This window comes from Megascapheus bottae, chromosome 17, assembly GCF_031878675.1.
Source record: "Megascapheus bottae isolate mThoBot1 chromosome 17, mThoBot2.hap1, whole genome shotgun sequence".
Taxonomy (NCBI): domain Eukaryota; kingdom Metazoa; phylum Chordata; class Mammalia; order Rodentia; family Geomyidae; genus Megascapheus; species Megascapheus bottae.
The window spans coordinates 14,258,935-14,273,962 of record NC_143525.1 but is presented as its reverse complement, the minus strand read 5'-3'; the positions used below and the strand labels follow the sequence as shown (position 1 = coordinate 14,273,962).

The 15,028-nt window shown below is 36.8% G+C and overlaps 1 protein-coding gene across 9 annotated transcripts in view; it reads left to right on the top strand.

Annotated features, from left to right (window-relative positions):
- Positions 1-1,014: 1,014 nt before the first annotated feature.
- Cep112 (centrosomal protein 112) overlaps positions 1,015-15,028 on the top strand; it is a 350,634-nt gene continuing 336,620 nt past the window's right edge. For 8 of the 9 annotated variants that reach the window (XR_016538284.1, XM_090349879.1, XM_090349880.1 and 5 more), the window contains exons 1-4: positions 1,015-1,105; positions 5,978-6,090; positions 9,003-9,193; positions 11,721-11,893. Coding sequence is in view for 8 of the 9 variants with exons in the window: in XM_090349879.1 (XP_090206005.1) it covers positions 5,991-6,090; positions 9,003-9,193; positions 11,721-11,893 (464 nt within the window). In the remaining variant the exon portion in view is untranslated. Of the gene's footprint in view, positions 1,106-5,977; positions 6,091-9,002; positions 9,194-11,720; positions 11,894-15,028 lie in introns of those variants that run through there. The other variant, XM_090349884.1, reaches the window with a different exon arrangement.

Below are 15,028 nucleotides of genomic sequence, written 5' to 3'. Positions count from 1 at the left end.
AGTGAGAAAGGGGGGAGAAAAAAAAACACCTTAAAAAAGTAGACTTCTTTTGGAAACTTGAGCGTAACGATTATAAATGAACTAACATATTTTCTTTATGGAAAATTGAAAGGGAGCTTCATGCTGGGCTCCAAGTTACATTTGGCATCCCATTGTGCATATTGCAAAGATTCTGCAGAAGGACTCCTGTTGTGAATTTAGATGAAACACAGTAAGTCTTTTTACAATGTAAATTTTGTTTCTGCCGAGTATTTAAAAATATGCAATTGGAAACTTTTAGTTATGTAAAAGAAGGCCAAGGAACAGGGCAATATCAGCAGTGCACACATGCAAACTGCGCTCTGAAGTGGATGAGACTTCCTGGGAAGTGCAAATAAGCAAGCAAACAAACAAAAAAAACCAAACTCACCCCTTCCACCCCCCCCACACCATTTTCCATTTGATGTCACATTTCTTCACAGAATTAGTAGATTATATCTCAAGACCTTCAGAGTTTAGTCTGTTAGTGCAAAACAAAACAAACGATAGTGCTCTTTTGTTTGTATAACACCCTCCATTCACCTTTAGGGTGTAAAATAGCAGGGGTAAATTTTTAATTATTTTCTAGACCCACTTAGCTGTGATGCCCATCCATTTAGTGGATAAACCTTTCCGTAAACTTTCTCCAGCAACCCCATTTTCTTCGCGCTTTACTTTCTCCCTCCCCAGGCGGCCCCTAAGGGGTTCGCAGCCTAGACCCACAGAGGGGCACCCAGCTAGCTTGAAGATTGGGCTGGAGGCGTCACCACGGCAACGGCGCTGCACGCACGACGCCACCGCTTGGAGGCCTGGGGGTGGGAACTACAGAATCGGAAGTCTCCGCCCCCAGCCTGTCAGACTTCAGTAACCGAGGGCGTCGCCACGGCAACAGTGCTAAGCACCGCCCACCTAGGGAGACGGGGGTGGAGCCGAGAGGGGCGGGGAAATGCGTGTCCTGTAGTCTCCGCCCCTCCCGGCCTGCTGGGCGGAGGCGACCCAGCCGCCCGCAAGGATTTGAAACCGTTTAGCGGCGGTGTCGGCGGCGGCGTTGGCGGCCGGGCGGAAGGCTTGCGTGTGGGGGCGTCAGGTTCTCGTTTTTCCCAATCCTTCCCTTCTCTCCCTTACTCCTACTCCCGGGTTCTCGAGTAGAATTTTGCCCGGGGTGGCGGTCGCCCCGCCCGGGCGGGCTCGTTCGAGGAGGGGCGTCGCCCGCCAGGCCGCGGGGCCGGAGCTGGGGCCTGTGGGACGCTCGCGTCACGGGGAGGAAGGAAAAGGGGGCCTCGGCGCTGTCGCCCCGGTGTCACCCGCGGAGTGAAGTCCAGGCGGGGCGCGGAGGAGGAGAGTTCTGAGTAAAGTTTAGGGTGTGTGGGAGGGGTGGTGAGGGGACCGGCTAGCGCGCCTGGAGCCGAAATCGGAGCTCGGGGTGTGCGGTTTTGAGAGGAAATGGGCGTCCCGGGCGTCCAGGCCACGCAGGCCTCCTCTCCATCCGCCCTCACTGGCCGAGGAAGTTGACCGCCGCCTCCCAGACTGCTACAAGAAGTAAACGCCAAAGCAGCTTTTACTCTGGTCATGGTGCAGCAGATTGTGGTGGTGGTGGTGGTGGTGGTGGCTCATCTTTACTGTCTAAAGATGAGGGCGAGAGCGAATCATCCCTGCCCTGTGGTCCAGCCAACTTCCGGCGGGCCTCTGTCCAACACTAACCCCAGCCTCCCGCCGCCCTGTGGAGGTCACACCTCGGAGCCTGGGCCCTGTTCCTTGGCTTTATCACTCAAGGCTGGTGCTCTACCACTTGAGCCACAGCTCCAGGTCTGACACCTTAGTGTGGGTCGATTGGAGACTAGAGTCTCACGGACTTCGCCAAGCTGGCTTTGATCCTGGAGCCTCAGAGCTCAGACTCCAAAGTAGCTAGGATTACAGGGTTGAACAACGCCTATCCCAGTCAGGCACAGCCAGGGAAGGGTTCTGTCTACCAAACACCTCAGAGTGCAAGCCAGATAAGACACACGGGTGTTTATATATATATATATATATATATATATATATATATATATATTTGATTCATTGATGTATCAAGTTCTACTAAGTCATTATATTTAAGGTACGATTTGATGGGACAAAATGAGTTCTATACAACTTTCAGAAACTTACTTGTTGTGTTTGGCAAGAGGTAGGATATAGGTAAAATATATTCTTGGCTTGGTAATTGCGACCCTTTTTTATTTATTAATTTTTTTTAATGTCTTAGTATTTGTGGCTTATGTTTTGCTGACTCCTGAGGTGGCTAAGCACCTTGAGAAGGTCTTAGCCCATTTTGTTGCTGTGGAGAAGAGACCTGTTTTTAAATACTTGATCATACCCACGAGTGTAATAAAAGTCATGACCTAAAATATAGATTATAGATAAAAGCAAGAGCCACCCACTTTACCTTTTAAAGTAATATATATATAGCCGTCATGTTATATAACAGTAATGGACACACTGTCCTTTAAACCTAAGCAAGAGATGCAGTGTTGATAATTTAAATATGCAATTCTGATAAGTAATACAAAATTTTTGAATAACGATATAATTTGTGTCTGCAACATTATTTGCATAGCAGAAACTCCTTGAAAGTTTGAAATGTTGAATTTTTTGTTGCTTTTCTCATTTACTAAGTTAGAGAATGCATATGGATAAAATCAAATTTTTTAGCTTTTATTAAATATCACTGGGACTGTATATTGTTTTGTCTTAAAAAAGGTATATTCTAGTATTATAATCCTAATAGCAATTCAGATTGCCTTTCTACTTTTCAAAAATGCTTTTTTTATTAGTCAGAGATATTGCTGACTTATTTGTAAATGGTTGAGTGATCCGATATAATGGTTCTGAGAGCTAGAGATTTCAGCATTTTAATCTAATCTTTGTGCTTAATTTTATGGTTTCGGTGAGTCATTTAGCTGTTAAGTTTTAGTTTGACTCTAACATTAAGCACTAACATTTCTTGCCAGTGTCAAAGGATTTATTTAGAATTAGTGATTATGAAGAATTTTTTTTTACTTTGGCCATAGATAATGATGCTCTTAAGCAAATTTGTGAGTATATGGACAGGGCATGCTGTTAAAGCCTGTAAGCATATTTAGGCCAGAGCTATGCTTAAAATTCTGGGCTTAGGAGTTTCTAGTGACTTATTTATCCATTTGAATAGTTGCTTTTCAACTTTGTGAGTTAACATCCAACAGGGGCATTATGGCCTTCTTTTACTAAATATATAACTGATAGAATAGAAAGTGATACCTTGAATTACACAAAAGCTCCACAATTTAAATCAAATTTATTTATATATTATTTCTTATGGTGTTGGGGATTGAACACAGGGTTTCACAGATGCTTGGCAAATGTTCTATCACTGAGCTGTATTCCCATACCTAAAGACAACCTATTTTAGCCAGGTATTAAATTTTAAGACACATTTCTAATATAATTACAGGATGGAAGAGACATAGTTTTGTAAAAGGAATTAGGGGAATATTGTGCTCCTATTTTGGAAGACCTGTTGCCTGCTACTCAGAATAGAAACAATTATATGAAAGTGGAACATTATGCCAGATAATATGTTACATAACTGCTAAGATGTGTATATTCTGAGCATCTCCCAGATGATAAGATATGCAAATGATACACAAATACATAAAAATGTAACAGCATGATGTTGTTGCAAATGTAGCTTACAGTGAAAATGGAGTAGTAATTTGTCTAGGGTAAGCAGGGTCTGCTTCATTCAGAAGTCACCTTGAGCTTCATTTACCTGACCATAAGCAGAGGGGACAGCTGTGCTAAGGCAACAAACTCAGATAAGAGTTTGGAATGTTTGAATACATCTTGTTAGTGAAATGGTCATTGGTAGGTTGATATATCTAGGCAAAGTATGTATGTATAGTGAGAAGTAGGCCTAAATACAAAAGCACTGTATGCCTAACTTTGGGTCTGGAGAATTTCTTACTCTAGGCAATCATGAGAAACTTTTAGATGGTGATGCTCGGCTTAGCTGGTTTTTTAAGTAGAGAAAGTACTTCAGAGAGGCAAGTCATGAGGCTGTCTCAAAAGTGCAAGTCAGTAGTGGGCAGGGCTTTTTCTGAGATAGAGGTGAAAAGCTGGCAGATGTTGAAGCAATTTCTGGGTATTTCTGAGTGTATTAGTTTGTGGGAGTGTGGATGATGGGAGCTTTGAAACGTCTAGCAAAGGATATGAAGTAGATTGTGTTATCTGCAGAATGCAATGTTGCTAGGTGTGTGGAGAAAATCATGAATTTTCCTTGGGGTCCATAAGTCTACTTAAGAAATAGGGCATTACTGAATTATGTCCCAGAGATTGTTATAATTATGAGTTGTACAGTGAGCAGAATTAGAAATAAAATTTGAGGCTAAATAACATGAGGAAAATGAAGTAATACCAAATGCGATTGCCCAAGGAGTGTGACAAAGTCAGATTAAAAGGGGCCAAACAGAGAACACTGGAGAATCCTGAATTGTTGGACAGAGAAGCAAGAGTCACTGAGAGCCTGAGGAGGAATGATCTGAGCGGCCACAAAGACCTGGGAGCGAGTGGACTAGTGGTATCCAATGTGCCTTTCTAGAAGCAGTGAGTTGTAAGAAGCATAGAGTGCTGTGGAGATGTCAGATAGCCTGCTAACTGAAGGGTGACTTTTGGATTTGAAATTAGTGGGTCATTGGTGAATTTTGAAAGGTTTTCAGCATGGTAGAGAAGTAATTTGAAGGGCTGAAATCTGGTCAGAAGTTGGAATGAAGAAACTAAAGAATAGAATTGTGAATGCAAGACTAGAATGAAGACTGGTATATTTTCTTAATATAAGTTCTTTATGAAGTGTAAAACTTGCAGGTATTTTCTCATAAAGGCTCTGCTTTATTTTCTTCCATCCATTAACAGTCTTTTGTAGATCAAGAAGTTTTTTTTATTGTAATTAGTAAAAGGGTTGCATGATATTTGCCAGATAGAAGGTGCATTAATTCACGTACATTGATACCCTTTCACATGTCTTGGTACCCATTTCCCTCCCCCCCCCACACCCCCCACCCGTCTTGGTTTTCCCCCCTTCCCTATCAAATTTCAAATAACCAAATACAAATAAATTCAATATATCAGATAACAAAGTGAGATACTGTAACAATATGAGATAACCAAGGGACAGCAAAGGAGATGAGAGACAACATAGTACATTAAGGACAACAATCATTCGTTATATGGCTTTTGTTTCAATATCCTAGAGGTCCTTTCAATTAGCTTCATACTATATGGCCTTATGTTAGATCAAGAAGTTTTTTGTTTCTTTTTTATTGTTGAGGTAATATATAGAGGGGTTACAGTTACATTCACCAGATAGCAGGTGCATTACTTCTCACACATTGATACCCCTTCTCATGATCAAGAAGTTTTTTGATTTTTGTTTTTCCCTTTTGGAAGAAGTCCAATCACGTCCTTAAGCAAAATTTTTCCCTATGTTTTCCTTTAAGAGTTTTATAATTTCACATTTTATACTTAGGCTCAGTATTCATTTGAAGTAAGTTTTTTTTTTTTGTTTTTGTTTTTTGTGCTTGAACTCAGGGCTTGGAGGCTGTACCCAAGCTCTTTTTGCTTAAGGCTAGTGTTGTACCCCTTGAGCCACAGGCTCCACTTCTGGCTACTTTGGTGCTGAACTGGAGATGAGAGTCTTGTGGATTTTCCTGTCGAGGCTTGTTTGGAACCATGATCTTCAGATCTCGGCTTCCTGAGTAGCTAGGATTATAGGTGTGAACCATAAGCACCTGGATGGATTCTGATTGAAACATTAGAGTTGGAAGTCTAGATGTTAATTTGGAGAGGATTGGCATTTATTGTATTTAATTAATTTAGTTTTCTTTCATCAGAATTTTATAGTTTTCAACACATAGATCCTTAATGTTTTATCTTAAATCTTTCACAGGTTGAGTTTGGAAATGGGAAGTGAAGAAGAAAAATGGGAGAGACTAGATGCAGAATTTGATCACTTTGTAGTTGATATGAAGCCCTTTGTTCTAAAATTGCCCCATAGGTCAGGTAAGATAAAACTAGATTTTTAATTTTTTTTACTTTGTGTTACCTAATCAAACTAGTAAACTGTCAAAATGGAAAAACAAGTAAAATCCTATAGTAATATTGAGGTAGGATTGTTTACCTTGAGCCGTTCCAGGGTAAATAAAAATTTAATGAAGCTGGAAGTGTGCTAAGAGTGCCTGTCTGCAAGGATAAGGCCCTGAGTTTAATTGCCAGTTTTGCCTCCCTACATTCCTCCAAACAGTGACACTATCCTGTTATCTGTGAGAAGATCTTATTGTGATACCACTTCTAATATAATGTAATCTCATTGTATATAAATCTAAAGTTAGCTGTGACTTTTTTTTCTACATCTTTTTCTTCTTCTTTGGGAATTTCTTCTTTTTCAGAAGTCTACTGTTCATGATTATTTGTCTCTTTTATCAAAGCAGAAAAGAATTTGTCTTCCATGCTTATTGATTGATATGATTAAATAAAATACGAACAGATTTTTGTTTGTATATTGTCTATAATTTCTTTCCTTTTATATTTTAAATCTGTATCAAAATTTTGAGTTTCACATAATTCAAGGCATCAGAGAGAATTTGGAAAGATTCTTCTGGAAATTCTTTTCAGTCACAGTAGATGAATGGCTGACTATAAAGGTAAACCTGACATAGTAGCTATTTAGTGTAAAGTGTAGAGTGAGGGCCAAGGAGCAATGCCCTTTTACCTTTTCCTGAGTATTTGAATGAACTTTTCCTTTTGCCTGAGTATTTGAATGAACTCTTTATTCGAAGTGAGAAAGGACTCAATATTAGATACTTATAGGAATCTACATTGGGAGAAGGGAGTGTGACTTATGTATTAAGTGTTCTGTGACATATTTTGGTATAAACCCTTTCCTATTCCAGGATAGTTTGTCATGCATTTCCTTTGAGTCATCTTCCTGATGCAGGAACATAACCTCTTTTCTACTGCTTTTCAGATAAGTTTTCTATCTAATGATGCATTCATGATAGTTTGAATTAGTACATAATATTTCTGTACTGTATCTTCTTCTGATCTTCCTTAATATTTTGCCTTAGATTTTTGTCTTATTTTCTTTTAGATAAAAATTTATATTCAGATTTCTCATTATATATGTGTTTTAAATCATGATTCTCTTATCTTTTAAAATGGGTTTATATACATAGAGTTTACTAATTACAATCTTTGGTTCATGACAATTTATCAATATTGGAACATTCATAGCTTTCTTGTATTTAATTTATTATGAGTATGTGGGAACTTACATCTCATTTAAAAATTAGAAATTTATACTAACATTTTCTATAGTTAAATTTTCCTTTTGACAGTGCTCCTACCACAACATCTCAAGTAGAGAATTAAATTCTTTTCATTAACCAAGTTGTACTAAATCCTGAGAATTACAAGATAGATTTGTTTGCTATAAGATGTATAGAAAAACACGTAGTCTGAAAACCACTTAAATTCAATATGTTTACTTTTAACTTTCTTTTTGCACAGTATATACCATTTAATGAAGTACTTTGTGCTTTGTGATCATATAATTTTCAAAGAAAAAAGTACAAAAGTTTTTTTGTTGTTGTTTTGTTTGTAGAACTGACCTCTAGGAATTTCCTCTCTGCTGTTTTTAATTTTTTTTAAAATTATTACCTTTAAGTACAAAAGTTTTTTAGGAGGCATAGCTCTTATACCTCTAGTGAGATTTGCAAAGTAGTAAATCCAGCCTTAGTGATTTTTATAGGTAAGACAATAAATGAATATAACATTTATGAACTGAGAGATTAGACTTAGATTTATGATTTGTGTTAAATGTATAATCCTCAAATTGAGTTAGATGATAAAAACTTACTCTCAGAGTAGTTTTCATTTGACTTAAAATAGTCCTGTGTCATGGCAAGATAATGTAGTTAATGGATTGTTTATTATATGAGGATTAAACTTGGCTACTTTTTAGGCAGATTTTTAAAAGGATAATTATTTTATGCATTTATAGTAAATAGCACTCAGTTACTTTTAGAAATGTTAAAAGAAACCCTAAATAGACCAGCTTCAAATCCTTGGAAATTATTGGCTTTAATAAACCAAACATTTGGGTTTAATTTTATAGTAAGCATAAAATGCCTGATAAATCAAGAGATTGTATTTTATCTCTTTCAGGATTGCATAGTTAGAATTACAGAGTAGAATTATAGCTTTTTCAATACATCTTAAAATTATTTTAGAGATGCAAAATTATAACAAAATCTTATCTGAATTATAGTTGACAGTAATCTGGAGATTTTATTTTATTTTATTTATTGATTTATTTTGCTGGTCCTGGAGCTTTAACTTTGGGCCTAGATGCTATCTCTGAGCTTCTTTTGCTCAAGCCTAACACTCTACCAAATTGAGCCACAACCCCACTTCTGACTTTTTCTGAGTAGTTTGAGTTAAAAGTCTCACCAACTTTCCCAGTTGGGCTGGTTTTGAACAGTGAGCTTTAGACCTCAGCCTCTTGGATAGCTAGGATTACAGGTGAGAGCTATCTGTGCCCAGCTGAGATTTTATTTTTATACAAATAATTATTTGTATTTGCCAGATAACAGAGTGAAGTTTTAGACTAAAAGTATATGGCTCATGTACTAACTAGATCCCAAAGCTTATTTTCCTTTTTTCATAACTTTATTGGAAAATAACCATACCTTTCATTGACATATGGTCTTTTAATGTTTTCTTGATGTAGTGGCTGAAAAGATTAGCTGTACCAGCGATTACATGGCCTGCAAACCTAACGTATTTATTTGTGAGCCCTTTATGCAAATTGCTGATCCCCTTTGTAGACATTGAAGTAGATGCTATTATGTCTTAATGATTTAATGTCTTAATTTTTGGAACTTGATTTTCTCTTTGTACTCACGTATTTGTAGAACGTCAGAGGTGTGCTCTATGGATTAGAAAGCTGTGTGAGCCTTCAGGAACAGGTACAGGAGTCATGGGAAGGAAGAACCGGAACTTGTATGCAAAACTATTATTACATATGCTTAAGCGGGGAGTGCTTGAAGGCCCTTTCACACACCGCCCTGAGCCAGGGACACTAAAAACATTACCATCATACATGGTAGGTACTGTTAAACACTAATATATTTGTTTCATTTCTTTAAAGTGCATGTAAAATTGTGGCATGTATCTGTAATCCCAGCACATAGGAGCCGGAGGCTGGAGAAGTTTGGGTTAGAGCTAGCCTGGCATAGCCATGAGTTTGAGCCTGGCGTAATAGAGAATTTGAGTAGAGAGCTTATTTCAAACAAAACAAAACACAGAAAAAATTAGTATTATAATTCCCTTGGGAATGCTAATGTTAAAGTTACATGTGTAAATAGTGCATTAGTTACAATTTATTTCCTTTCTTTTTCACTGTTTTTAATTTTCAGTAGGATATGAGTTTATCTTGTAAGGAGAATATTCATATTGATTAATTATATTTGAAATATTTGTAAAAATGAGTTTTTAATATAAGACCTAATTTCCTACTAAGTTTCATTGGATTATACTAGCAACATTTCAGTAAATTCTGGCTTTTTAAACTCATATACATTATTTTAAATTTTATGAGAGGTTAGATTAAATGCATTCTGTAAGTTTCTATTCTGATGGTAATCATAATAAATTGGAGTCTAAAAGTAATTTCTCATTTAATTATTATAATCAAATTTGTTACAAGGCAGGTTTTATGCTTGGACAATGAATTGTTACTATCTTCTTTATAAACATGAAATATACCTTAGTTTGTGTTGGATATAAATACTTGAGAAATCTGACTACTGTTGGTACTAGATATTGGTGGTTGTTATTAGAATATATGTGTACATATGTATAGATGTGTTTAGGTATATATATGAATATATATAACTGCAAAGTTCTTTCTAATGTATTATGAGGTTTTTTTCATATTTTATCATTTTACTTGAGGCAAAATTTAATCACATGGCATGCTAATAATACTAAAGAACAATTCTTGCTGATGGCAGAATGCCAAAAGTTTGAATACTGTTACTCAATTTATGTTAAAGTAGTACCATACCTTTTACTCATGCTAATGTCAGGAGTATTAGAGGTAGTTACATGATTTCATATTTGGTTAGTCATTAGATTTATTATGTAGTCCTCTACCTCTCTGTGGTGGATACATTCCTTTACCTGCTCCTCCACTAGATGTCTGAAACTGCAAATAGTTTTGTATCCTTTGTACTATGCTGATAACTGAGCTAGCTCCTAAGCAACTAATGGGCAGGTAGTATGAACAACATAAATGTGCCTAATGGGATATAGTGGGAAATTGTGTGTGACATTTTATTACACTTACTCAGAATGGGATGTAATTTAAACTTATTTGTTCCTAGATTTTTGCATTTAATGTTGACCATGGGTAATTAAAACCATAGAAAGCAAAACTGGATGGGGGACTGGGTTACAGAAGCTCATTTAAAAAGAAATTACCAGACATTTCTGATTTGGAATACATGTATCACTCATCTCTGGAGAATAGCCCCTTAAGAATTTTTGTGTAGGGTTGGAAGAGTTGTTGGACAGATATTTACTTAGTGCAGTTTTCTTCAGAAATTGGTCATGCAGACTAGTCTATCTAAAGAGAAATAAATGGGCAAAATTCATATGGAACCACAAAAGGCCCTGAATCACAAAAGCAATTCTGGGCAGAAAAAGTAGTGTTGGAGGTATAACAATTTCAAACAGAACTGAACTATAGTGTTAGAGTATCGAAAACAGCCATCAGATATTTGATTGATGTTCTCAGTGACTAGAGGAGAACATTTTATTTATTTATTTATTTATTTTTGCCAGTCCTGGGCTTGAGCTCAGGGCCTGAGCACTGTCCTTGGATTTTCTCAAGGCTAGAGCTCTACCACTTGAGCCTCAGCACCACTTCCGGCTTTTTTCTATGTATGTGGTACCGAGGAATCGAACCCGGGTCTTCATGCATGCTAGTCAAGCACTTTTAACCACTAGGCCAAACTCCCGGCCCCGAGGAGAACATTTTATGAAGCATGTTCAGATATTAAGAGAGAAGTATTTTGTGTCATATTTTCCCGTTCACGGTCAATTTCATAGGATGACAGAGAAGGACTTTCACAATAGTAAGAATGAGAAGGCCTTGGAGATATGTCTTAAGTGTGCCAGCCTGTGTCATTTCTACCTCATTAATGGATTAGTAATTCTAATTTCTGATTTGTTTTGATTGTGGTTTCTCTTCCCACAGATTTTTTTTTTGTGTGTGTGTGTGTGTATGTAAAGTAGAAATGTTACAAAGAGTGAAATATGTTTAAAACTTTTGTTGATATTTCATAAACCTAATATCACTTATTTGTATAATTATTAGATTTGTTACATAATTTTGCTGTCTATTAGATTTCTTATATAGGCAATACATAACTAAAATGTAAATATGTTATCCATCTTATTGTTTCAATATTTCCTAATTCATCATATGTTTGGTAATATATTTTTTATTATATTTGTATGTTATTGACTTCAAATTGAGTGAAAAGTTTATCTAACTTAATGGAAATCTTATATGTTTCTTCATAGTATATTTTAAAAGAATAATTTCTTTAATTTTAAAATATCAGTCCATCTATTTTGATGAGCCAAACCCAGCGCGAACAAAAGGCCCAAGTCCAGAAAGGTTACCTGACTGGGTACTGGGTGAACTGGAAACAAGTGAGCGCAGAGTGAGTGAATCATGGAATCGTTCTTCTACAGACGATAACACTTCGGTGCTGTTGCTGGCAGATGCCCAAAGGTATGCCACAAAAATGGGATTCTGAACTTCTTTTTATCATCTAGCCTTTTGGAACTGGTTTATACATTAAACTTTTCCTTTTTAATTATAAAGATTTGGTCTACTGTATGTTTGTTTCTAAAGTTGAGGGCTATGAATAGATAGAGGTAGGATAACAATTTTATTTTCAGCTTTTTATGTATTTAAAATTACTTTATCTTTTTAGCTTTCATTTGTACCTTGTTAACATCTTTCTCTCCCCCTTCCCCACACTACTTTTTTTTTTTTTTGCCAGTCCTGCGGCTTGAACTCAGTGTCTGAGCACTGGCCTTGGGCTTTCTCAAGGCTAAAGTTCTACCACTTGAGCCAAGCATCACTTCCAGCTTTTTCTTTTCTTTTTTTTTCTGGTCTTGGCGCTTGAACTTTGGGCCTGGCCTTGTCCCTGAGCTCTTCAGCTCAAGGCTGTCCCCCTACCCCTTGAGCCTCAGCGCCATTTCCATTTCCTGTTTTTGGAGATAAGAGTCTCATAGACTTTAGTGTCCAGGCTGGTTTTGAACAGCACTTCTCAGATCTCAACCTCCTGAATAGCTAGGATTACAGGTGTGAGCCACCGTGCCCATCCCCCAGCTTTTTCTAGGTATGTAGTACCAAGGAATCAAACCTGGGTCTTTGTGCATGCTAGACAAGCATTCTACCAGTAGACTAAACTCTAGGCCCCACAGCTATGTTTTTATTTGTGACAAAAATTAAGAACATTTTCACTATTCAATAAACTATGATACCATATACATCCATGTTGAATCTTATGCTTGAAAATCTCTCCTTTCTACCATGTTGAGCAGTATTTAGTTTTATTTAATGAAATAAAAATATAAGCCTTAAGAAAGTATGCTTTCTTAATATATTGTACTAAGAATAAGTAGAATTTTTGAGTGCAAATAAAATAAGCTTTTAAGTTTTCAAAATATGTAAAAAGGCTACTATCATGGAAGTATGTATAACTTTTCAGTTGTAAGAAGGATAGACTTAAATCTAGGATTTTATACTGGACAATGTCAGTTGACATGTGCCATGCTTCATACTCCATTCCTCACCATTCCTTTGGTGATTTAACTTCAAGAGTTTATTTCTGTTAGCAGTATAATCTTTCTTATCCACTGAAATGTCTTTGGTGTATTCCTTAATCAGATATAGAAATGCTACTAGTCATTGGAGATGTTGCTATTGTCAGTGTACTCTGGTTATGTTTTTCAGGACTGAGATACTATGGTAGAAAAAAATAGATGAACACAAAGCAAGAGATACAGTCCATGCAATTATTTTATTAGGGAAAACAAATTAGCATGCAGAGGTAGTAAAGGAAGAGGATAAAATTCAGGACTTATTTTAGAAGAAAAAAAGAAATAAACTGATGAGTCCATAGGACATGATATTAAATATTTATTTTTATATTTGTAGAGAATTAGAATGAGAAGTATAATTGTAGACATTTTTTTTGTCAATGAATGGAGGTTTAAAGCAATTGTACGTTATAGAGCTTGGTGTATAGCAAGTGGTTGAAAGCCTGCCTAGCAAATATGAGGCCCTGAATTCAAACTTCAATACTGAAAACATAAAAGATTGTATTTTATATTCAAAGAAAAATATATGTTACAAGTCCAGCTAAAATTCTGGGTTCTTTTCTAGGTAAAATGAACATGGAATTTGTGGTGTAAAGGAGAACTAAATTTAGTACACCATATCTTAAAGTTTAGAGCAGAGGTTAAAATTGGAAACTTTTCTGAACTGAAGAAATTATGTGGAGGCTGGGAGTTTGGCCTAGTGTTAGAGTGCTTGCCTAGCATGCATGAAGACCTGGGTTCGATTCCTCGGTATCACATAGAAAAAAAAGCTGGAAGTAGTGTTGTGCCTTAGGTGGTAGGTGGTAGGCCTTGAGAAAACGCAGGAAGATTTGTTTGCTTGATTTTCATTGTGTTTTAAATTATTTTTTAATGAGATGTCAAAATTAGCAACTGGGAAATTTTATATCAAAATTAAATTGTCTATTCTTTATTTTCTCAGATTTGCTTCAAATTATAGTTTTAAGCTTTTTTATTTCTTTAGGTAGGGTTAGAAGACAAAGTATTTTTTTTTTCTGTTTTTATATTCTGTCAAAAGTAAACAGCAAAATGGTAGGATTAGGATTGTTTCAGAAGAGCAGAGACATGTTTGTAGAAGGGGAAAATATCCTCATATTTGGCATCATAATCACATCTTTGTTACCCATTTAAGTCCTTTATACATTTGATTGGGTCTCAAGATCTGAACGTTCTCTGGAACCATTCTCAAAGAACCAGTGTACTAAGCAAACAGGCAACCAGCCAACAAACCCCCTCACCCCTGTGGCCCCCCAACAAAAACATCCCCCCCCTGGAGAAACCAAAAACAACAAGAGCCTTACCTGACATCTCAGTTCAGTTTAGGTAACAGAGTACCAGGTACTCTGTTTCTATGTTTCATTTACCACATTCGGGTTTGATATCTATCCTTTGTGCTAGATTCTAAATTAATGAGGTAGGAATGTGTGTTTCCCCTTGGCACTGTATTTTCCACTCTTAGCACTGGTTAGGAACATATCACAAACACCATTAAGTGTTTGTTTGTTGTACATGCCTACATGTGTGAATGAATGAGTTATGTTGGTTACAACTATATATTTCAACTATTCAGAGACTTTTATGACTTGTACATCCTTTAAGACATTATACTGTAGTAGAAAGAATAGTATAAAATAATTTTAAATTAAATTTTTAGGAAACGTTGGGTGAAGGATACACTTTAGGAAATATTGGAAGAAGCATAAATGTATTTTATTGTGAAGCCATTCATTCACCAAGAGGAAGGAAAGCATGATAGTGAATGAGCTGGAAAGAGATTTCTTTTTTTTTTTTGGTGGGTTATGGGGCTTGAACTCTGGGCCTGGACACTGTCTCTGAGCTCTTGAGTTCAAGGCTACTGCCCTACTCCTGGAGCCAAAGCCCCACTTCCCCCTTTCTAGTGTTTTATTGGAGATGAGAGTCTCTTGGTCTTTTGTGCCTGGGCTGGCTTTGAACCTCGATCCTCAGATCTTAGCCTCCTGAGTAGCTAGGATTACAGGCGTGAGCCACTGCACCCGGA